A 24,373-nucleotide genomic window follows, 5' to 3' on the forward strand; every position below is an offset into this window, starting at 1 on the left:
TTCATTACATTTATAATTTATACAGTACCTACTTTTGAACCATAGGAGTTTTCTCGAGTCTTGAGAAACCTAAAAACCAACAAAAACTTGAAAAAAATGCTGGTTTTATTAAAAAAAATGATAAAATTTGTCATATTAAAAAATTGAAAGCTATTCCATGGCAAATAAAATTGTTTCAGTAACTTATTATCAAACCCTTAAAGACGTTTTCTGGACCCTGCGTCCGGAAAGAACTGGATAAAAATTAAACGTCAAAAATTGAAAAAATTTGCACGTTTTGTCAAAAAAAGGCTAAAATTCGTGATGTTAAAAATGTTGAAACCATTCCACTACCACTAGAAACTAAGCAGTAACCTAATATAAAACCCTAGAGGAGGTTTCTTGTCACATAGGGCTCAAAAAACACAAATATGACAAAAATTTTCAAAACCCCCGGTGTACACCGGGGGTCTGATGGGGAGGGGGTGGGCAACAGTGGGGTGGGGGGGGGCAGCAGCGCGGTGGGGGTGGGGGCAATGGGGGGTCCAACAGTTGGGGGTGTCGTCAACCTCTAAGAACCACCCTACACAACATAAGTATAAGTCTCCAAAACAGTTTGAGCTGAAAGGCTCTAAGAGCACTTAATGCCCTCTGGGCGCTACCTGTTTATCCCGTTTTTGAGGACGAAAAGTCAAAAGCGTCAGACGAAAAATCGGTCAAGCGAAAAATCGCATTAAAAAAGAGCGACAGGACTAATATAATTGCTACAAACTTCGTTTGAGAGCAATTAATAACGTTATGAGAATTGCTCTCAAACGACCAGCGAGCGGTTGACTTCGCTAGTCGCCAGCTGGGGCTTAGGGATGCTATCATCAGGTGAGGTCAAATGTACCGGTCTAGCGACGGAAGAAGACGAGGGGGTTTCAAATCGGCAAATGGAAGTGAGTCGACAGCGAGATAGAGAAAAAAACCGCCCTTGACGTCGTAAGGTTATATCTCCTATACAGTCTCGGTGAATCACAATAAGATACTAGAAAGGCGTAAGGCTCTAAGACAGCTGCTGAGCCATTTAATACCCTCCTGGTGCCACCTGTCAAATCTGTTTTAAAAGAATAAGACAAAAAATCGCATTAAAAAAGACCACTAGTCAAATATTTAGAGCAATTAAATTATTCCACTTTGAATAAATGAAATTGTCTCTTTAAAACAGTTTGAAGAGAATGGTTAAGCGTAAGGCTCTAAGAGAACTCAATGCCCTCCGGGCTTCACCTGTTTCTACCCTTCTGAAGGACGAAAAAGCGTCAGACGAAAAATCGTTAATGTGAAAAATTGCTTTAAAAAGACTGCAGGACTAATATAAATTATTCCGAGCAATTGGATAAATGAAATTGTCTCTTTAAAACAGTTTGAAGAGAATGGTTAAGCGTAAGGCTCTAAGAGAACTCAATGCCCTCCGGGCTTCACCTGTTTCTACCCTTCTGAAGGACGAAAAAGCGTCAGACGAAAAATCGTTAATGTGAAAAATTGCTTTAAAAAGACTGCAGGACTAATATAAATGCTACATGCTTCGCTTACTAGCAATAAAAAAGGCCAACACGACGTAAATTATTGTTCAAACATTTTGAGAGAGCAATTAATAACTAAGTTTAATTCACACAAAAAATCATACCGGTAAAAATGTTTCGGACTTCTCAAAGCCAATTAAAAGTTTCATATTTTGTTGCAGCGCTATGAAAAACTTCTCAGTTCAACATTGCCATTTTCAATGATTTTTAAAGCCTTGTTCTTAAAACTGTAAAACTCTAAACAAAATTTACGAAAAAAAATGTGAGATTTTGAATTTACGGAATACTGGTCACAAAAATAAAAGTAACTGTTTCCAGTAAAAATTTACATCCTATCACGAAAATCCCGAAAAGCAGAGGAAAAACGAAGTCCTTGTTGTACGCTGGAATCTCATTCCTCTAATCCTGCAGCACAACTGTGGAATACCAAGTAAGCTGTTAAACCAAGTAGAAGCACTGCATTCTTCTGTGGGCTTTTTTTATTCCGACCCCTCTTGAGGGGGGAGGAACTATATACTCAAAAGGCTTTTTTTGTTCACTCAATTTTGGCCGATCGATATATTCATCGTACAGAGTTGAGACTGGTATCATTAGAAAGCTCGTTCTGCGTAGAATATGGAATTAAAAAGATTTTCTCAAATTTCGTTTTTACAGGGAATTATCGAGGTTTAAACTTTTGAGAAAATAGAGCGAATTCCGTTGATTTTATTCACATTTTCCAAAACTTTTGACTAAACTTCCGTCACTTTTGCTAAAATTTGTTTAATTTTTGTAAGAAAGTGTTGTTTATTTTATTTTAATTTTCTGTGGACTTTTTCATCCAAAACAGCACGAAATAAGTTTCTATAGTCAACTTTGATTAAATTTGCAGGAAGTATTTGACTTCTAAATAAATAATGGTTTATAAAAGTTTGCCTATTTTTTCAACTTGTAGCTTAGTGTCAGGAAAGAAGAAATGTTTCTTCTTTCTAATGATTTAAGATATAACCTCTTCTAAGGTTTTACGCCTTAAGTCATGGTTTTCTGGCTTTGATACTACTAGATTTCATTTTTTTTAGGTAATTGCCCATTTTTCACTTTTTCTAGTTTTGTCACATTATCACGTTATTGACAGTTCAAATATCACATTATTGGCATTCTATAAAAAACCAAATTGATAATATTAAAATCTCTAAATATAAAGATTATGAATTTAACTGCTTTGGCAGTACTTTCTCGAACAACTTGATTGAATTTTTTAACTGTCGTTTGAACTGTCGTTTCTACTTTCTCTTGTTAGTTGTTTGAAACTTCCTGTACAATGACCCATATCCATTGGTTCTTAATGGAAGAACAGATGAGCCAACGTTCTGATGATAGTAAATAGCTGATGCCTTTCATGACTTTGAAAACAATTGTTTTCCAAAAAAAATTTGCAATTTCGATCCGTTATTGTCTGTTTGTTACCTAGTCTCGTTAATTACAGGCCAAAAATGACATCATTGGTGTCACGGGAAGGCGTCAAAAGGGATTGGTGTCATGATACCTAATGTTTTCAAATGATTCGTTATGACTACTGGCTTCGACACGGTTTTTTCACAAAAAAGTAAATTAATTTTCGATTTTTGTCATATTTGACGATATTTTTGTAGACATAAGACATATTCTGGATAAATGCAAGTCTCAAGGACTTCCTTTGGAAGAAAAAACCATCATTTTTAATTATTTTGTTTTGTAATTAACGGCTTTCATGACTTTGGAAATAATTCTTTTTCGAAAAAAAACAAGCATTACTTAATTTTGCCTTTTTTTCTGTTTGTCGACTTGTTACCTAATTTCAACAACGAGAGTTCTCATAATACATTATCGGTGTTCAATAAATGTGCAATCGAACATATTTTGAGGGCCAAAGTATGGCTTTACGGCTTCAAAAGCGTTTTCTGGCTAGTTTTAATTGACTTTTTGTTGGTTGTCTCTTTGTTGTTCTTTTTGTAACCTCATAAAAAATTGATTACCGACAGTTTTTAATTGCTTTCCATAGAAGCATTGTTAATCGTAAAACTATGGCATATCTTAGTTGATTTCCATTGGTTCTCATTACTTTAAAAGTAATTGTTTTTAAAAAAAATGAGCAAACTTTTTAACTTTATTGTTTTTGTTCTATATTGTCTAATTGATACCAAGTTTTATTATGGACTGGTCCCATATCTTTTCTAGTGAGTTATAAGATATTTTGTTTAGTTTCATTTTTATTGGACGCTATTTTGACATCGTTATTAAGTTTTGTTTTTTAAAACGGACAAAGTTTTTTATGTAATTAATGTTTGTTGTTGTTGTTTGATTTTGCTGTTCGTCTTGACTCGCTTTCTTAATATTGGCATATCGCATCAATCTAATGCATCATTTTTACGCCACTGAGTTGTTTGCTTTGGAGGCTATCTTCCCATTTATACAATTTTTTTGAGAAATACTTGAATTTTTGGGTTTTTCTATCTGTTCCTCATCGCACATTACCGAGTCTCCTTGTCTTGTTTTTAAAAACACTCAAAAACTCAGGCACCTTTAAGAAATTTTTATTGCGAAAAATGCAGCCTACATGAGAGCTGCGTAGTAGCGTGAAGTTCCCTCTTAGAAACAAACTTTTACAACCAATCTCTTCAAATTAACGTACCGATATCTTCTGCTTTCTGAGCCCAGGGTCTTCTGAGCTGTGTGATGAATTTGTAGGCATCAAGTCTGATTTCGATGACATTGTTGAGGAAGGCGAAGAATGGGGCGAGGGGGAAGGCGGCCACGAACAGAGTTGTGAATCCGAATTGGATCACCATCTCAAGGTACTCGTAGAAGAGGTTTAGTGGTGGCCAAGCGGACAGGATGTAATCTTTCTCCCATCTAAAAACGCAGCGGATTAACGTGTCCATTTAAACTCAATTTGGGATGTCTGTTGTCAAGTTATGTCTGTTGATGTTTTTATTCCAGTTTCGAAATCAAGGATATCAACGTTCGAACATAAACCGACAAATGTCGGAAGAATTGCTCTTGAACGACAGGCGAGGCAATTTAATTCAGGGGCTGTAGCCTAGATCAAATTATGGGTGCAAAAAATATTTCCCCCGCCGGGATTCGAACAACTGCCCTCCCGATCCACCGCCACAACTACTAACCACTGCGCTACAGATCACATACCTCACTTATTCTGCAACCGAATTTATATTAGCTTTACTTCAGAGCAATAGAGATCACTCAAAAATGAAGAACGAAAGCGTGAAAAAGTCACTTGAGAAGTCAAAGAATGTTCTAGAAGGAAAGCGCAAAACTGTCAAGCGAAAAATTTGCATAAAAAAAGACACACACGTTTACAATAATTGCAATGAACTGCGTTCAAGAGCAATTAAACATAATACTAATTGATGAAAATGAGCCCATCAAACAATGAACTCCTAAATATTTAAAATACGCTAAACCAAGTAACATATCTTGGAAGTTATGTTCATTGAGGCTCTTATTTCAAGAAATCATCAAACTGCCAAAAGACATCAACAGAACGCATCGATCATCAAAACTAAACATACCCGGCAGATTGCCGGAAAATAGCCGCCGTTGATTCCAATAAGCATGATTGGGATTGAACGAATAGATTGAAAAAAAAAGATTTTTGTACAAAAATATTTTTTAAGTCCGATTTATTTTGATGGCATTTCGTAGTTGAACATACTTCTGTTTCTTAGAGAGAGGCTACTATCAACACCAATAACCACTAAAGGTGGTAACTAAGACTTATAGGAACGACGTTCAAATAGCGGGCATCTAAAATTGGGCTTTATGGGTTTATCCCGTTTCTATTTCTGACTTCAATTTTTTATACCGACTCTGTTCATTTTGAATTGCTTTGCTTAGCAACTGATGTTCAAATTCACTTTTAGCAGAATGAGAGCAGAGAGAAACTAGCCTAGAGAAGTCAAAAAGATTTCACGCAAAATGTCGAAAAAGCGGCAAAATGGTAAAGCGAAAAAAAGTTTGACGAAGTAAAAAAACATAGCAGGACAAGTCCTGACGTACAATTCAAAGAATTTTCATTGACTAAACAGAAAAACCAGACCTAGAATGGACTAAGAGTGAATTGAGAAAACCATCTTTAAAAAATTCCGATAAAAAAATAAGAAAAAAAAACAGAAAATCAATGTGAAAATGCCGCATGTGAATAAAAAAACCACTAACGAGAAATGAAAATTTAATTCACACAAAAAACTAGGCCTAGAATGAGCTTTGAATGGATTGGGAAAACCATTTAGAAAAAAATCCGATCCAAAAAATCGAAAAAACAGTAAAAATCAGAGTGAAATTGCCGCATGTGAACAAAAAACCACTACCGAGAAACCGAATTTTTGTTCAAACACCATTTTCTCACTCTACTTTAAAATTAGAGCGAAAAAAATTCACGCCGCAAAACCACTCGCTTTTTCGCTCCATTTCCTGTTTCGGTGTGACCAAAATCACTACTCCAATTTGACTTCAAAAATCATGAAAATGTGTGAACAGATCTTAAAAAAAAAGACAGCGCCCCAATACAATTCAAATTCTTTGAATTGTAAAAAAATACGAGCGCAATAATAGCCGGCTGAGAAGATGAGGGCGGCTATTAAAAACAACATTCACGTCATCGCAATCACTCAGCAACGTAAACAGGTACGGAAAATCAATCACCACAAGTTCGTGACAAATTGAAAATTGAAAAATTCGCTTACCTGTGCAGCTTTTTCTCATCTATCTCGGGATTGCTACCATTCTTCTCATCGTCATTTTCGTCGTCTGCCTGTTGGTTGCGGAACTTACGAGAGGCTAGCCATTTCTTCAGCATTCTACAACCGAACAACACGTCAAATTTTTTAAACATAACGGACTCTACTACGGCGAAAGAATTCACTATCTTTTAGTATCTACTTTAACATAACACGACTAAATAATTTGCACATAATTTGAAGCATACGTAGACCCATTTGTATACACCTCCATGTCTTAATTATGTTTCACCGAGTGGTGAATTGTAGGTGATTCCAAACTAATATTGTTAAGATTATTGGCATGATGGATCTTTTCCTTCCGTTTGTGCTCCCTCCCGTTATAGACCACGTGCAAGTACATAGTAAATCACCATGTGATAATATAGCACCTGGACTTCGCGGTGCATATAATAAGCACCCACTAAGCAGGGAGACAAACAGAAAAGATAACTTCTAAAATTACATTGAGATGGTTTTTCTAAATCTGCTTTCTTTCAATCGCAGCGTTCAAGAAGACAATTCATTTTTTGTAATAGAAGTGGATGCACTAACGGCATTCCTATCTCCTGAAGATTGCTGTACAGTTGTTTTCCCACCATAATGATCCCCAGTTGTGTCATTAGATCAAATAGACAACCACCAGGGCCACACTAAACACAAAAACAGTTACCAACATCCTCATATCTGTATAAAAAGAACAACAATTAATGCATGAAACAAAATATCTTGAAGTTAAATCATTGAGCTTTCTGTGAACAAAAGCCCTTGTTCATAGATGGTGTCCTTGCAACTATGGTTGCAGTTTACTTTTTTGTCCATCAAAAGTCTTGGAGTCTTTTGGAATGTGGTCGATACTTCCGATGCATTGTAGCTGCTGAGTTTCGATTCTGACTCACTATGTTGCCCAAATACCATTACATTTAATTTCTTGCACAACTTACACCGATGCATGAAGGATGTACTACATCGTGGATGATTTAGAGCCCAATGGAAAAATAATGCTAGATAGAATTTTTTCGGTTCATAACATCCAAAGCATGTATAAAACTACACTTAAATTGACCACAATCCTGATACCTGATGAATAATTAGGCTCATAAAAGTGCCTTGTTCATCTTGAGTAACTTCTAGGTGATGAGCAAAATCCACTGTCTCATCGGTCTAATGTAAAATCAGATAACGCATTTGGGTCATCAGACCATTATTTTGGGTATTAACAACGGGTCAATTCTGGAGGAGCATATTTTCACGCAAATTCAAAAAAATCAATTAAACATGTCAGATTTCAGGAAAATAGTCACCATGACTCCGATTGTGCAAAAGATTTAAATGCTTGCTATTTTGATTGAATTTATTAATCACGCACTCCTAATTCTTAATGAGGGGATAAAGGGATAAGTATCAATACCAAACATAGTAGGCAGATTGACATAAAATAGCGCCGAGCGCTTCTAGACCTGAAGTCTCAAAATCCAAATAAAAACATCAAAGATGCTTTCCCAGATGATTTCCAAGAATAAGCATATCTTCTCTGTTTCTACTACAAGCGGCCCTAAGTAACTTTAAATTAGAGTGAGATATCCACAGTTGACCTTAACTACTTTGACAGCGAGAAAAGTAAATTTTGAGAAAGGCAAGACGTGTGTGAATGAACAATAATTCTCTGAAAACAACAAAAAAAATTCTCTAAAAACGAAGATTTCGAGTGAGCCTGACCGTCACAGGTCGTAACAGTAATATCGCGACAAAAAACATAGTCGGGAAACTGCCAGAAAATAGCCGTCGTTGACCCACTTGACGCAAATAGTGATGGAAACGGAAAAAAATAAGATCGCAATTCATCGGATTTTTCTAAGCGTCAAAGTGTTCTTATTTAGTGAGCATAATCACCTAGATTCTAAATATAGAATTAATAAAGCTTCTAAACTGAACGCTATTAAGAAAAAGTCTAAGGGCATCTAGCATTCATTTTAATCCGTATTCACTACATTGTGTGAAAGAATTTGAAAACCATTCAGTTGAAACAACGAGTGAAATCAGTCAAAAGTTTAACGCGAAAATCCTGACTTATGTAAATCGAAAAACGTGATCAAAAGGTAAAGCGAGTTAAAAAAAAGAGCGCCTGAATAATAGCTGTTGACAGGCTGATGCCGGCTATTAAAAACATAGCTGGCAGAATGCCACAGTATAGCCGCAGTAGCTTTGTAGATCTGCAGTCTCCAAACAATTAAAACAGACGGACCCAAAAAAACTCTTTTCACTAAGGGCTGAGATGTTAAATTTTATTAAGAATCTGTATAACATTGCTGTTTCAATTAGCTTCTCTTACTTAACCTTCAATTAGAGTGATAAACACTCACTTTACCCTATCGTTTTGAATAAAAGAAAAAAATAAATTTCCAAGTGAGGGAAAGATCAAACTTTGAGAGAGGTCAGTCACGTGTGAACAAAAAACTAACCACGCGAATGAACAGAAAACTCGCTCCAATAACAGTGCAAAAGTGAAAAATGACGTAACGCACGCACGCCATTCAGTTGAAACTCAATGAACAAAAAAGCAGATTGGAAGTGAATATGACGTCAAATGGTCGAACAAAAATCTTGACAACGAAATAAAAAAAACGAAGAGAAGGCCACTAATAATCCAAGCTATTGCTTCGCGGCTATTAATGAAAGATGGAAAATACTAGCTCCACTTAGCTGACGCAGCTTGCAATAAGCATTCGACAAAAAACGGACCTGTAACAATTCGGTTATCCCCTTTCCATATTTGATCCCGTTTTTAAGTACTGACTCTGTTCATCATAAATTGTTGCTATTTAAAAACACTTTACGAAAGAGTAAGATACAAAAAACGAAGAGAAATCAAAAAAGCTTTCACACATTAGGTCGAATAAGCGGCAAAATGAGGTACAGTGAGCCAAACTATTGATTGACGAAGTTAAAGAAACCAATTAAGCCCGCAATAATAGACGGCTCAGATGACGACGGCTGCTATCTAAAAAATTTTTAAAACACCCTGAAAACAGCCTCACTTTAGTCATTACGTATGTCTTTACTTTATTATGAAATCCAAAAAGTGCTAAAATAGGAAGAAAACAATGGGGAGAAAATATCCGTCAAGGGAGAAAACTTCTACGCCACTTTTTCTTGCTCTATCTAAAATAGCATCATATGAATTACAACCATTCTGTAACTCCGCGAATGAAATCTAATTATCACAACCAGCAACTGACTCATCCGTCTAATATAACGCATTTGGATCATTTGAATATTATTTTGGATATTAGCTCTGAGTCAATTTTGGAGGAGTATATGCACACGCAAATCAATGGGCATGATCAAATAAAACCTCCAGATTTCAGGAAATTAGTCACCATGGCTTCGATTGTTCTCCAAACTGAAACCGGGAAAAAATATTAAATGTCGAATGATTAATATTTTGATTGAATTTATTAATCAGGCACTCCTATTTCTTAATGAGGGGATACAAGGAAAAGTATCAACACCAAACAGTCGGCACATTGACATAAAATAGCGCCAAGTGCTTGTAGACCTGCAATTTCAAAATCCAAATATGAAGCATTGAAGATGCATTCTCATATGATTTCCAAGAAAATGCATATGTGTTTTTACCACAAGCGGCCCTCAAACAGCTTTCATTTAGAGTGAGAGATCTTAACTTGGCCTTAACTCCTTAAATTAAAGCAGCCAAAAGTTTTCTTTGACAGCGAAAAAACTGATTTTTGAGAAAGGTAAGTCGTATGTGGATGAACAAAAATTCTCCAAAAAGAGAATCAAGTTATGCACACAGCGCAATCGAAATTGCACGAATGACAGGAAAAAGATTTCAAGTGAGCCTGACCGTCACAGGTCGAAACAGTAATATTGACGACCAAAAAAAAACATAGCCGGCAAACTGCCGGAAAATAGCCGCCGTTGACACACTTGACGCAAATAGTGATTGAAACAGAAATCAGAGATAGAAATTGCCAGAATTTTTCTAGGTGTCATAGTTCTTATTTGGTGAGCATAATCAGCTAGGTTATAAAAATATAAGTAATTCAAGCTTCTAAACTGAACGCTATTCTGAAAAATACTAATGGCAGCTAGCGATCACTTTAACGAACATTGATAGCCTGACGCATTATGACTTAATGACCGGGCTTTACATGCTTATCCCATTTTTTTCGAATTTGCTCTTTTGCTTTGACAGTATTCACCACAATGCGCAATTCTATTCATGAAAGAATTTCTGTTTCTTTTGATCTTTTGACCCAAAAGGTCAAGTGAATTTAAAAGAGACCGCCTAAATAAAAGCCATAGACAGGCTGACGGCGGCTATTAAAAAACATGGCTGGGAGATTGACAGAAAAAAGCCGCAGTAGCTTTGTAGATCTGCAGTCTCCAAAAATTAAGGGCTGAGATTTTCATTAAGGGCTGAGATGTTAATTTTGATTAAGATTCTGTGTAACTAATTGCTGTTTCTATTAGCTGCTCTTTAATAACCTTCATTTAAGATATACATTCATTTGACCTTATCTCTTTGATTTAAAGTTAAAAAAGTCGATTTCAAAGTGAGGAAGTCATTTTTGAAAGTGAGGTAAGTCAAGCGTGAACAAAAAATTAATCACGCGAATGAACAGAAAACTTGCTACAGTAAGAGTGAAAAACAACGCCACGCTCGCAATTTAGTTGAAATTGTATGAACGAATGAACAAAAAGCAGATTTGAAGTGATTGTGACGTCATATGGTCATAACACAAATCTTGACGACAAAATAAAAAAGAGAAGGCCAATCATAGCCTCAGCCATTGCCTCGCGGCTACAATTAAAAGATGGACAAAGCTAGCTCCACTCACCTAACGCAGCTTCTGGTAAGCATTTGATAAAACAAACAGATACCCAACAATGCGTTTATCCACTTTCCATATTTGATTCGGTTTTTAAGTACTGACTTCATCCTAAAATGCTTTGCTATTTAAAAACACTTTGAGAAGAAAAAGTAAGAAACAAAAATAACGTAGAGAAGTCAAAAAGTTTTTACACATTAAGTCGAAAAAGCGGCGAAATGAAGTACAGTGAGCCAAATTATTGATCGACAAAACAATTAAGCGCGCAATAATAGACGGCTCAGATGATGAAGGCGGCTATTTAAAAAATTTAAAACACAATGAAAACAGCCTTAATTTAGTCATTACGTATGTCATTACTTTATTGTAAAAATCCGAAAAATGTTAAAATGAGAAAACACTGTGGAGAAAATTTCGCTCAACAAGGGAGAAAACTTCCACGCCTATTGTTCTCGCTCTCTCTAAAATAGCATAATATAAAAAACAATCATTCTGTCACTCCGCTAATGAAATCTAATCTTCACAACCGGCAAACCATTTTTCCTGTGTTTCACTTACTGGTTCAATTTCATTGCAGAAGTATTCAATGAAAACCTCTTCTCCAATACTCCTCATCGAACAAAGAGAATTAAGATTGCTATAATAAAATATACCGGACGAAATTGCTCTCAAACGACTGGCGTGCGGTCTTAAGTGGGAGGGAGTCAAACTGTAAGAACCGCCCTTAACACCATGAATTTATGTCCCTGAAAAAGTTTCGGTTAATCCCAAACTAGTGAGCCGTAAGGCTCTAAGAGAATTTAATTCCCAACAGTCTGGCGATTTAACTCCCAACAAAACGATCAGACGAAAAGTTTGTAGTACAAAAACTTGCATTGGAAAGACCACGAGACTAATATAGTTGCTACAAACTCCGTTTGAGAGCAATTGAAAAAAAAGATAGCCTCTTCGAGAAGTAAAAAAAAGACAGCGCCCCAATACAATTCAATTTATTTGAATGGTAAAAAAACCAAGAAATCGCAAACAATAGCCCCAGCTATCGCTTTGCCTCTATTAAACAAAGGACCGCCAAGCTATCAAATAATACTTTCACCTTAGTCCGCGTACTTTTACATCGCCTTAGTTTGCGTTAATCATGACATCTAACCTCTTGTAGTCGATATTTTCCAAAGAGGAGGGCGTATTTTGATGGATAGCCACCGAATCGTCCCTTGAAGAATGCGATGTAGAAGATTGAAGAGTAGTAATTGACAAATTGGAACACAAACATCTTCAAAGTGTACGAATTGTCGAATTCTGAGTCGGTTCGGGGACATTCAAACTAAATAAAGGAAAATCAGCTCAAACTTCTAAAATACCGCATGCAATTGTTCTGCACAAAATTAGCCATAAAAGCTAAAGAGCAACCAAGAAGCGAAGAAATTATAGTACATGTCCGTAGATGAAACATTTTTTATGCTTTGCCAGTGGAAAGTCACTTTTTGGTTGTTCCCTCGGACAGATGTAGTGAGTTTACAGATCTTTTTCGTTAGTTCCACATCTCCCAACCGCGTATATAAGTAGATTTGCTAAATGGTTTGGGGAGGGCATAATCATGGTTGTGGGGCGTTGAGGGTAGCAACAAAGACAAAGATACAACTTTACCACAAAATTTTTCCAACAAACCTTATTGTTGCTTCCCGTATGCAGTCAAACCAAGTAAAAACATACCCGGCAGATTGCCGGAAAATAGCCGCCGTTGATTCCAATAAGCATGATTGGGGATTGAAAGAATAGAAGATATTAAGATTTTTGTACAAAAACATTTTTTAAGTCCGATTTATTTTGATGGCATTTCGTAGTTGAACATACTTCTGTTTCTCAGAGAGAGGCTACAGGGGCTACTATTAAAACCAATAAGCATTAGAGATGGTAACTAAGACTTATACGAACGACGTTCAAATAGCGGGCATCTATTGGCCTTTATGGGTTTATCCCGTTTCTATTTCTGACTTCAATTTTTTATACTGACTTGTTCATTTTTGAATTGCTTTGCTGAGCAACTGATGTTCATAATCACTTTTAGCAGAATGAGAGGAGAGAGAAACTAGCCCACAGAAGTCGAAAAGATTTCAAGCAAAATGTTGAAAAAGCGGCAAAATGAGGTAACGCGAAATTTTGTTCGACGAAGTGAAAAACATAGCAGGACAAGTCCTGAAATACAATTCAAAGAAATGGATGAAAAGCTCAGACGTACTCTACCTGACCAGCAGATCAATTGAACAATGCCAGCCAGAACACAAACAAAATCATCAAAAAATTGAGAAACTAAAAGAATCAAAACTAAACAAAAATATACTCATTGCTAAAACTCTTGAAGCTTTTAAACCTAAGGCAAAATTTTTCCCTTCCAAAATGCCTATTTCAAAAATATGATCAAATCCAATTTTTTTCTGAAATCGGTCCAGTATTATATCTTCAAGACACGAATAATATTCATTGGCCCTCGAAGATCGATTAACTCAAAAAATATAAGAAAAAAAAAGAAATCAATTGCAAATTATACAAAAATTTTGCTGAAAATCGTGATATAACTATCTTCAGAATCATTTCTGTCTCTCTTGAGGCTATCCAGTAGCCCAATTCCAAGCTTTAAAAAACTCATTGGCTCATAGATCGATAGGCAATAATTTTTGAAAAAAAATTCAAACTTCAAAAAATAGAAATTCGTTTCATGAAAAAGTTGAAAGCCTTTCACTTGCCCCATAGCAACTGTTTATTAACATACCGTCAATCCCTGTTTCCTGTCTACTGAGGCAGGAAAAAATCAATAAAATACAAATGTGCAAAAAAAAATTTGCAAATTTCATCAAAAAACTTCTAAAAGTCGAAAGGTTGAATTGTTGAAAACAAATCCATTGAAACTAAAAACCATGCAGTAACTTTTTATCAAGACGTGGAATACGTTTTCTAGCACTTGAGAATGGACGAATATCAAAAACTGACAAAAACTTTAGGAAACCTCAAAAAAATTGCAGATTTTATCAAAAAATGCAAAAATTGGAGACATTAAAATGTTAAAAACCATTCCATTGTATCCAAAAACCATGCAGTTCTTTAAAAACATACCTCAAAGGAGATTGCCTGGTCCCTGAAGCTGGAAACTTGAAAAAATGACAAAAGATTTGAAAAACCTAAAAAAATGCGAATTTTGTCCAAAAAAATTGGTAAAATTTGTGATATTCAAAAGTTGAAACCTGTTCCATGGCACGTAAAAATTTTTCAGTAATTTATTATTCAACCCCTAATGATGTTTTATGACCCCTGGGACTAAAAAAACTTGAATAATGACAAAAAATGTCAAAAAGATGAAAATTGCAAGTTTTGCTAAAATTCATGATGGCAAAAAGTTGAAAACCATTCCATTACCACTAGAAACTAAGCAGTAATCTATTATCAAACCCTTTATCAATCCCTAGAGGAGATTTCTTGACATCTAGGGCTTAAATCTCAAAAAATGACAAAAATTTTCAGAAAACCTGAAAAAATTGCAAAAATTAGTATCATTTTGCGTGTTTGTGTTTGTAGTACCAAAACATATAGCTCATAAAATGATCATAACAAGCAATTTTGTCTAGCAAAAGGCCTTCATCAACTTTTAAAAACTTCAACCTAAGACTAATCAAACAAAAAAAACTCCAAAAAATCACAAAAAACATGAAAAATTGCACCATTTTGAGCCCAAAAACTCCTAAAAAGACCTTTTAACCTTAAATTAAGGCCATCCCAGCAGCTGCACCACCATAAGCACTTGAAGGACTACTAAAGCCCACTTTGGGCCTCTAATGAAACTTAATGCCCGCTGGGCTTTACCTGTTTATCCCGTTTTGAAAGATCAAAGTCATTGAAAAATGTGTGAACACATCTTAAAAAAACACAGCACACCAATACAATTCAAATTCTTTGAATTGTAAAAAAAAATTAGGAGCGCTATAATAGCCGGCTGAGAAGATGAGGGCGGCTATTAAAAACACCAAAATTGATTTAAATTTTTACATCAATTGCCACAAAATTTGAACATGCTTGGTATCAAATTAATTAAAGAAGAAAAGCGCGGATATTTTCCGTTCGTTACCCCCCCCCCCCCAGTGTGTTATGCTCCCCCAGTTACAGAGCACGTGCCATTACCCGGTAAATCATTGTGAAAAAATTTGGCACGTGCGTCTGGGGGTTGCAAATAATATGCACCCACTAAGCTTTGGGGACAAACGAAAAAGATCCAAAAGCCCAATAACTGATCACTAACGTCGCATTACTACAAGCTATTGGCGGAGGACTAAGGTGTGCGATGTCCTCAATAGCGTATCATTTACCGGGGTGGAATAAGACTATCTACGACATGGTAATTTAGTAGCCTTATGATAGTATATGCTCATTGTCATAGCTAGCGTCACCTCTTAAATGGCTACACAAATTTCATTGGTGTAAAAAGCGCATCCGTTTGTTCACATGGCTTATGAAAGACAAGTTTTATGCTCAAAAGACAAGTTTTATGATCGGAGTAAAAGGTACAATTTTCCAACTACTAACCTCGGTTAACTTGAAAGCGAGGATGTTGTAGAATCGTGAGAAAGCGAAGATGAACATCAAGTTGACAGTTGAAGCTGTGCAAGAAGTGAGGATACTGGACCAGGTAGGTCCGAATTCCTGCTTCACGAAGAAGTACGCAGCCAGGGCTCTGTACATCACAACTCCAATCACTGTTGCCAACACTACTGAGATCTGAAAAACATGTCGATCCTGGTTTTCGAAGAGTCAAGTTCTTTTTCGCGACAGGATTGTTTCAAACTCCTTAAGCTCAAAAGATGTGATCAAAACATGTTCACTGCATTAGAATTTGAAGCCATTTTACAACAAAAAGGAATGATTTGACAAAAATTAAAAAAAAACTATTCCCCTATTCTTTCGACATCAAGTAATTATAAGCTAGCATGTTTTTTAGTTCTGTCAATTTTGATTCCCCTATTCAAAGACTATTCCCCTATTCCCCTATTCCTTCGACATCAAGTCTATTATAAGCTATCATGTTTTTTAGTTCTGTCAATTTTGATTCCCCGAAATATTGACAGGGTAAGACAGGTGTACAATAATTGTAAAGCAGAGTATACATTTTTTTGAAATTCAGCTTGGTTCAAGATATCAGCGGTTTCTCGGAGATAAATCAAAGGGAAAGTCTTACGCGGAGTTTCAAATGGAATTTTAAAAAATGTTTTTTTACTGAAGCAATTTAAAGTTTGAGCAGGTAAGCTGAGCAGGTAAGTCGGTGTTGTAATTTAAAGAAATCGCCGGCTAATCAAGCATTGAAAATCAAAAGTTGAATTGAAACATTGGACTGATGAAAGCATTGGCCAAAACATTTGCAGAACATTTTTTAACAAACTTGATTTATTCAACATGAATTTGCCATAAGATCTTTGAACTTCAAGAAAATTTTCAGCAGAAAGTTCCAACACAGCAATTGTCCTCACTGAAGATCGGCTATATGAGGTAATATGGGTATTTAGACAACAATCTGGAAAGGCTGATTTTGAAATTATCAACAAAAAAGTTGTTCTCAATTAAAATCGAGAAAGCTATGCCCATCAAGTTCAAGTCTTAGCAGCACAAAAAAAGCTTTTCTTAAGAAAAAAAAACAAAGTTGCTTTGGAAGAAAAATCAAGCTTTTCTGAATGTTTAGAGAAACTGCTTATTGTTTGAAGGAAGCTATGCCCTACTAACAGGGAAGCTATAAAAACCAGACACGCAGGCGGTTATTCGGCCGTCATAAATTTTAAAAAATTGCCTCTGAAAAATTTAGATAATTCATAGGAGAGCATCAAATTGATCATAAGACAACACACAAAATTTATAGCTGAGACAATATAATTTAAAAATCTAGTTTTTGTGTTGTCAACAAAGCTGCAAAAATACGCGAAATCCGGATAGTGAAAATATTAAGCAAAAAAACAAAGCCATTCAAAACGGTTAAAGATATTACAAATTTTCCACTCAAATAGTGCTCGGATGCAGTTGATCTAACCAAAAATCTTTGATGTAATTTTGCTTGCGGTAGAAAACAGAACATACCCGTCTGATTGCGGGAAAATAGCCGCCGTTGATTCCCATAACCAAGATTGTGATTGAAAGAAGATAAAAAACTAGTGAAAAAAAATTTTGGAACTAGTGAAAAAACAATTTTAAAGCGCGAACTAAATTGATTTTGGAGCTGAACATGCTCCTGTTTCCTAGTGAGACGACACTGGGTCTAGTATCAACACCAATAAGCATTAGAGATGGTAACTAAGAACAGAGTAACGGGCATCTAACATTGGGCTTTAAGGATTTATCCCGTTTCTATTTCTGATTTCGTTTTCTTGATACTGACTCTGTTCATTTTGAATTGATTCGCTGCGCAACTGCTGCCTAAAAAAAATTTTAGCAGAATGAGAGAAGTGAAACTAGCCTAGAGAAGACAAAAAGTTTTTACGCAAAATGTCGAAAAGGCGGCAAAATGAGGTAAAGCGAAAAATTTTTATTCGATGCAGAAAAAAAATCGGAGCACTATAATAGCCGGCTGAGAAGCTGAGGCGCTATTAATAAAAGCAGACACAAAACTGAGTTGACGAAGATTTCTACGCACCTATAAAAAAATCTTTAAGCGATTAATTGATATGGCTCGATCAATTCCATACAGCATTTTTAACAGGGATATAAAGTTTCCTTGATCTTAAGCCAAATAAAAAAATAAGTTAAATTACAAACCCATTGTGCGCACGCAAATTCACTTATGAGCATAAATTGATCACGCAAATGACCTAAAAACTTGCTACATGGAGTTAGAAACTGCTACGCAAAAGTCAATTTGGTGAGAGCAAAACGCCATTGAAAAAAAAACACTTCAGCTCTTCTAAGTGAATAAATGTTAAACGGAAAAATGGCAATTTGATCGGGCGGGATTGGCGTCTCAAGCGTCGAGAGGGCAGAGCGAGCGATGTTATGGTTGGACAGGGGTGCTGCTTAGTGACTTAATGACCACCGGGCTTCATCTGTTCATCGCAAAATAATCAGGATCAAAAAGACAAAAAAAGCAGTCAAAATTTGAAGATACTAAAATTTCACGAGAACAAATAACTTCTAAGTTATTTGATAAAATCTAAGTTTCCAATAACAGCTGTCACGAAGAATTATTACCAAGAGGGAAAACTTACGCTTACATTTATGCACTCACTTTGCAAAAAAATGCTTAAGCATTTGAACTATTAGCTGACATTCGAAGAGTTTTAAAGAAGCAATTTTTCATCATTGGATGACGTATTATCTTTTGAAAGCTTTCATGAAATCATGAAAGAATATTCAAAGCAGAAGCACCATTGTCGTAGATGATAAAATTGCATAAAAACTCTTTGAACACTTTTCTCACTCTACTGTAAAAACAAAGCCGGCAGAAAAAGCCAAAAAAGCCTTGTGGCCTTCCATAAATTGAAACAACTAAAGAAACAAGATAGGCAGATTGACCAAAAGTCCTTTAGTAGACCACTCAATTTTATGGGTTAGATATATACTGTCATATTTATGATACATATACGGTCTATAAGGAAAAAGCCATAGAAGAACTTTTTTAAAATTGATTTTCAAAATCAAAAACTCAAGACTTATACTCAAGACTTAGGGCATATAAGTTTGGCACTAATTAGATGCACACTGTCTTTAACTAGTAAATGTTAAAATAAAGTTCCAAAAGTGAGTTCAGAAGTCATTTTTTGAGCGAGGTAAGTCACGCAATCGACCTAAAAGCAGAAATGACGTCACACAGACAAAATTTAACTGCAAAGCAGTAGAAGTCACTGAAGAAGTCGTTGAAAAAGTCAGGGCAAGACGAAACAAAAATCTTTTAGACGAAGTAAAAAAACATAGCAGGACATAAAAAAACATAGCAGGACAAGTCCTGACGTACAATTCAAAGAATTTTCATTGACTAAACAAAAAATTTAGACCTAGAACGGACTATGAGTGAATTGAGAAAACCATTTCTAAAAAATCAGATCCAAAAAATCGAAAAAACAGTAAAAATCAAAGTGAAATTGACACATGTCAACAAAAAATCACTAGCGAGAAGACGAATTTTTTTTCAAACACTGTTTTCTCACTGTACTTTAAAATTAGAGCAAAAAAATGTCACGCCGCAAAACCACTTGCTTTTTCGCTCCATTTCCTGTTTCGGCGTGACCAAAATCACTACTCCAAATTGACTTCAAAAATCATGAAAATGTGAACAGATCTTAAAAACATAGCAGGACAAGTCCTGATGTAAAATTCAAAGAACTTTCATTGACTAAAAAAAAAATTAGACCTAGAACGGACTATGAGTGAATTGGGAAAACCATTTCTAAAAAAAATCAGATCAAAACAAAAAACAGAAAATCAATGCAAAAATGCCGCTTGTGAACAAAAAAACCATTATCGAGAAATGGAAATTTGGTTCAAACAAAAAACTAGGTCTAGAATGAACTATGAATGGATTGAGAAAACCAATTAGAAATCCGATCCAAAAAATTGAAAAAACAGAAAAAAATCAAAGTGAAATTGGCGTATGAGAACAAAACACCACTACCGAAAACGAATTTTTGTTCAAACACCGTATTCTCACTCTACTTTAAAATTAGAGCGAAAACATTTCACGCCGCAAAACCACTCGCTTTTTCGCTCCACTTCCTGTTTCGGCGTGACCAAAATCACTACTCCAATTTGACTTCAAAAATCATGAAAACGTGTGAACAGATCTTTAAAATAAGACAGCGCCCCAATACAATTCAAATTCTTTGAATTGTAAAAAAAAATAGGAGCGCTATAATAGCCGCCTGGAATTGAGGACGCGACTATTAAAAAGCCGTAGGAAAATCAACACTCTTCTTCGAGTCGTAAAAACCAATACTCCTGTTCGAGTCGTAAAAAAGCCACGAGCACCACAATATAGCTCCGAATTAAGCAATGAACCCAATATACAGCTGTAATAACACTTCGAGTCGTTTAAAAGAAGAGCTCCTAATAGCCTTTGAGAGGTTGACGGCGACTAGCAAAAATTTAACAAATCAATTCCACTGAGCTATAGGCTTCTAGAATCCACTTCTGTTGCACTCACGTTCAGTTCAAAGAAGACGACAGCCTAGGTGGCAAAAAGTATTCAAATGGGGTCAGCAGTTTCATTAAAAAATCATAGCCGGATAAGTCCTGAAGTACAATCCAAAGAATTGAACTAATTAAGAACATGGTATTAAAAATTTCAAACTTACCATCAAACAAAGACAATCAACCAAGTTCAAGACTTTAGTCGAGCAAAAATTAACCAAATCTGAAAACAATTGGTTAAGTTATTTTTTCAGGAACGGTTTCAAGAATAACTGAAAATAACTGCACATGATTGAAAAAATTGTCTCTACGCATCCTTGCAATTAAAAAAACAGAACATCAACCTTGTGGGTTAAACAGTGACGTACAAAGAAAAGAAGAGGCAAAACGCCTCAATTATTGCTCAAACGCCGTGTCCTTATCCTACTTTATAATTAGAGCAAAAAGTTCACGCCGCAAAACCACTCGCTTTTTCGGTCAGCTTCCTGTTTCGGCCTGACGAAGAAGAATTCCGAAAATGTCTTGAAGTGGAAATCCATTTAAACACCATCCAACTACTTATCAAACAAAACTTGCCTCCACTAATTTATGATTATCTTGAAAAAAACCATAAAACAAAAAAGTAAAAACAAGAAGATCAAATGTTAAAAAATGATAAAAAATCTGATCAAATTTTGTCTCGAAATTGAGATCTCGAAATAACTGTTTCAGCGAAAATTACTTCATCAAAACAACCAGTACTTACTTAAACCACTTATGTGAATTTTTTTACAAATACTTGAGGCCAAATTATGAAAAAAAAGCTCTTAAAACAACTTGAACTATAAAATTGGAAAAAGTTAAAAAAAATTTCATTATTACAAAAGCATATAAATCCAAAGAAAAAATTCCTTTAAGCCAATAGGGAATCCAGATACTCCCAAAACAATTGGCAGGTCATAATACGCTAAGAAACTTGTCTGAAAAACAGAAAAAAACCGAAAAACTGCAAAATATTAGGAAAAATAATCCCAATTTTCGCCATTTTTTTGTCACATTTCTCAACAAAAAAATGATTTATATCCACAAAACTGTAATGAATTGTTATCTAAAATTTGCTCAAGTAGAAAGGGTCAATTCAATACCCATTTGAGCCAGTAAAACAAAACATCGTCAGCAAAAAATAGCCCGAAAATCAGCAAAATACATGAAAAACCTCCTAGCGTAAAATTCATATGAAATTCCAGAAACCTTCAAACCACTACCAGAACTAGCCTAAAATTAAAAACAAATCATTGCCAAACCTCTTTACCAAAAAAAAACAAAAATACTGCTATGAAATAAAATGCATGTGAACAAAAAATTTCGCTCGCTTGCAGAATTTTTTTTCACACCTCAATTTCTCGCTCTCTAGAAAACAGAGATATGAACAAAAAACCACTTTCTTTTAACTCCACTCTTCATTTTGTTCAGCAACAAAATCAGTCACACAAATTTTTTCACCTGTTTCATTTCGCGCTTCAAAATTCACTCCAATAAATTTGATTAAAAAAAGGACTTTTCCAATACTCCTCTTCGAGTCGTAAAAAGACAGCCTCCAATACAATTCAATTTCTTTGAATTGTAAAAAGTTAGGAGCGCAATAATAGCCGTCTGGAATTGCTCACGCGGCTATTAAAAAACGTCTGAAAAAAATCAATATACAACTACAAATTTCTTGCTGATTGCTTTTTCGTACTCTAGAGTGACTAAAATCACTACTTAATACTTATTTGACAAAAAATCTTAGCTTAGGTGTGAATAGATCTTCAACAAACACCGTCAAGATTACAATTCAAATAAAATTATCTGACTAATCAATTAAACTAATTCAAGCACATTTATCTGGCATGCTTGCCTAAAAATGGATAAATGTTAGCAGAAAATTGAGCAATTTTTCTAAGCTAATTTGCAATAAAACTGGACCAAAATGTTAAAAGAGGCGTCAGACGTATTAGTTAACCAACCCTTGATGACTGATAGACGACTAAATGGATAAAATACGGAAAACATAGCAGGCAGATTGCCAGAAAATAGCCGCAATAGATTCGTAGATCGGCAGTCTAAAAAAAACAGTAAAGACAGACCAAAAAAATTCGTCTTTTCATTGAAGGCTGATCTGTTATATTTTGATTTAAAATCTGTATAAGTTAGTGCTGCCTCTATTAGCTGATCTCAAATAACCTTCATTTAGAGTGACACACACCCATTTGACCTTATCTCTTTGAATTAAAGTAAATAAAAGTCAATTTCAAAGTGAGGAAGTCATTTTTGAGACTGAGGTAAGTCAAGTGTGACCAAAAATTTAATCACGCGAATGAACAAAAAAACTAGCTCCATTAAGAGCGAAAAATGACGTCACACATGCAATTCAGTTGAAATTGCATGAAAGAATGAACAAATAGTGGCTGTGACGTCATATGGTCGTAACAAAAATCATGACGACGAAATAAAAAAAACATAGCAGGACAAAGAATTTTCATTGACTTAACAAACACTTAGACCTAGAAAGGACAAAGAGTGAATTGGGAAAACCATTTATAAAGAAAAATCAGATGAAAAAAACAAAAAAAACAGGAAATCAATGTCAAAATGCTGCTAGGGAGAACAAAAAACCACTAGTGAGATATGTAATTTTGATTCTAACAAAAAAACAGCTCCAGAATGAGTTGTGAAAGGATTGGGAAAACTATTTAGAAAATCCAATCCAAAAAATCGAAAAAACAGTAAAAATCAGAGTGAAATTGCCGCATGTGAACAAAAAACCTTTACCCAGAAACCGAAATTTTGTTCAAACACCGTTTTCTCACTCTACTTTAAAATTAGAGCAAAAAAAAATCACGCCGCAAAAACACTCGCTTTTTCGCTCCATTTCCTGTTTCGGCGTGACCAAAACCACCACTCCAATTTGACTTCAAAAACCATGAAAATGTGTGCACAGATCTTAAAAAAAAAGACAGCGCCCCAATACAATTCAAATTCTTTGAATTGTAAAAAACCAAAAGAAGGCCAATAACAGCCCCAGCTATCGCTGTGCGGCTATTAAACAAAACAAGTCTTCAAATGAAAATAAATCACACATAACCGGCAGATTGCCGGAAAATAGCCGCCGTTGACTCCAACAAGCATGATTGGGATTGAAAGAATAGAAGATACTGAAAAAAAAAAATTTTTGTACAAAAACATTTTTTAAGTCCGATTTATTTTGATGGCATTTCGTAGTTGAACAAAACGTACTTCTGTTTCTTAGAGAGAGGCTACAGGGGCTACTATCAATACCAATAAGCATTAGAGATGGTAACTAAGACTTATAGGAACGACGTTCAAATAGCGGGCGTCTAAAATTGGGCTTTATGGGTTTATCCCGTTTCTACTTCTGACTTCAATTTTTTATACTGACTCTGTTCATTTTGATATGCTTTGCTGAGCAACTGATGTTCAAAATCACTTTTAGCAGAATGAGAGAAGAGAGAAACTAGCCTAGAGAAGTCAAAAAGATATCACGCAAAATGTTGAAAAAGCGGCAAAATGAGGTAAAGCGAAACATTTTTTCATTTGTTCGACGAAGTAAAAAAACATAGCAGGACAAGTCCTCACGTACAATTCAAAGAATTTTCATTGACTAAACAGAAAAACTAGACCTAGATTGGACTTTGAGTGAATTGAAAAAACCATTTTTTAAAAAAAAATCAGATCAAAAGAATAAGAAAAAACGGAAAATCAATGTCAAAATGCCGCATGTGAACAAAAAAACCATTAGCGAGAAATGAAAATTTAATTCACACAAAAAACTAGGTCTAGAATGAGCTGTGAATGGATTGGGAAAACCATTTAGAAAAAAATCTGGTCAAAAAAAATCGAAAAAACAGTAAAAATCAGAGTGAAATTGCCGCATGTGAACAAAAAACCACTACCGAGAAACCAAATTTTTGTTCAAACACCGTTTTCTCACTCTACTTTAAAATTACAGCCAAAAAGATTCACGCCGCACAACCACTCGCTTTTTCGCTCCATTTCCTGTTTCGGCGTGACCAAAATCACTACTCCAATTTGA

At 35.2% G+C, this 24,373-nt stretch overlaps 2 protein-coding genes across 17 annotated transcripts in view; one reads left to right on the forward strand and one right to left on the reverse strand.

Moving 5' to 3' along the window:
* Positions 1 to 24,373, forward strand: part of LOC142350892 (polyadenylate-binding protein 2-B-like) — a 442,128-nt gene that overhangs the window by 74,925 nt on the left and 342,830 nt on the right. The gene's annotated exons all lie outside the window — the stretch shown is intronic.
* The window catches only part of LOC142350889 (anoctamin-4-like), a 152,180-nt gene that overhangs the window by 15,937 nt on the left and 111,870 nt on the right, over positions 1 to 24,373 (reverse strand). For all 16 annotated transcript variants that reach the window (XM_075402881.1, XM_075402876.1, XM_075402882.1 and 13 more), the window contains 5 exons: positions 15,727 to 15,918; positions 12,305 to 12,478; positions 6,857 to 6,954; positions 6,269 to 6,382; positions 4,195 to 4,415 (listed from right to left, as the gene is read on the reverse strand). In XM_075402881.1, the coding sequence (XP_075258996.1) occupies positions 4,195 to 4,415; positions 6,269 to 6,382; positions 6,857 to 6,954; positions 12,305 to 12,478; positions 15,727 to 15,918 (799 nt within the window). The remainder of the gene's footprint in view (positions 1 to 4,194; positions 4,416 to 6,268; positions 6,383 to 6,856; positions 6,955 to 12,304; positions 12,479 to 15,726; positions 15,919 to 24,373) is intronic.

This window comes from Convolutriloba macropyga, chromosome 12, assembly GCF_964194025.1.
Source record: "Convolutriloba macropyga chromosome 12, txConMacr16.3, whole genome shotgun sequence".
NCBI classification, from domain to species: domain Eukaryota; kingdom Metazoa; phylum Xenacoelomorpha; order Acoela; family Convolutidae; genus Convolutriloba; species Convolutriloba macropyga.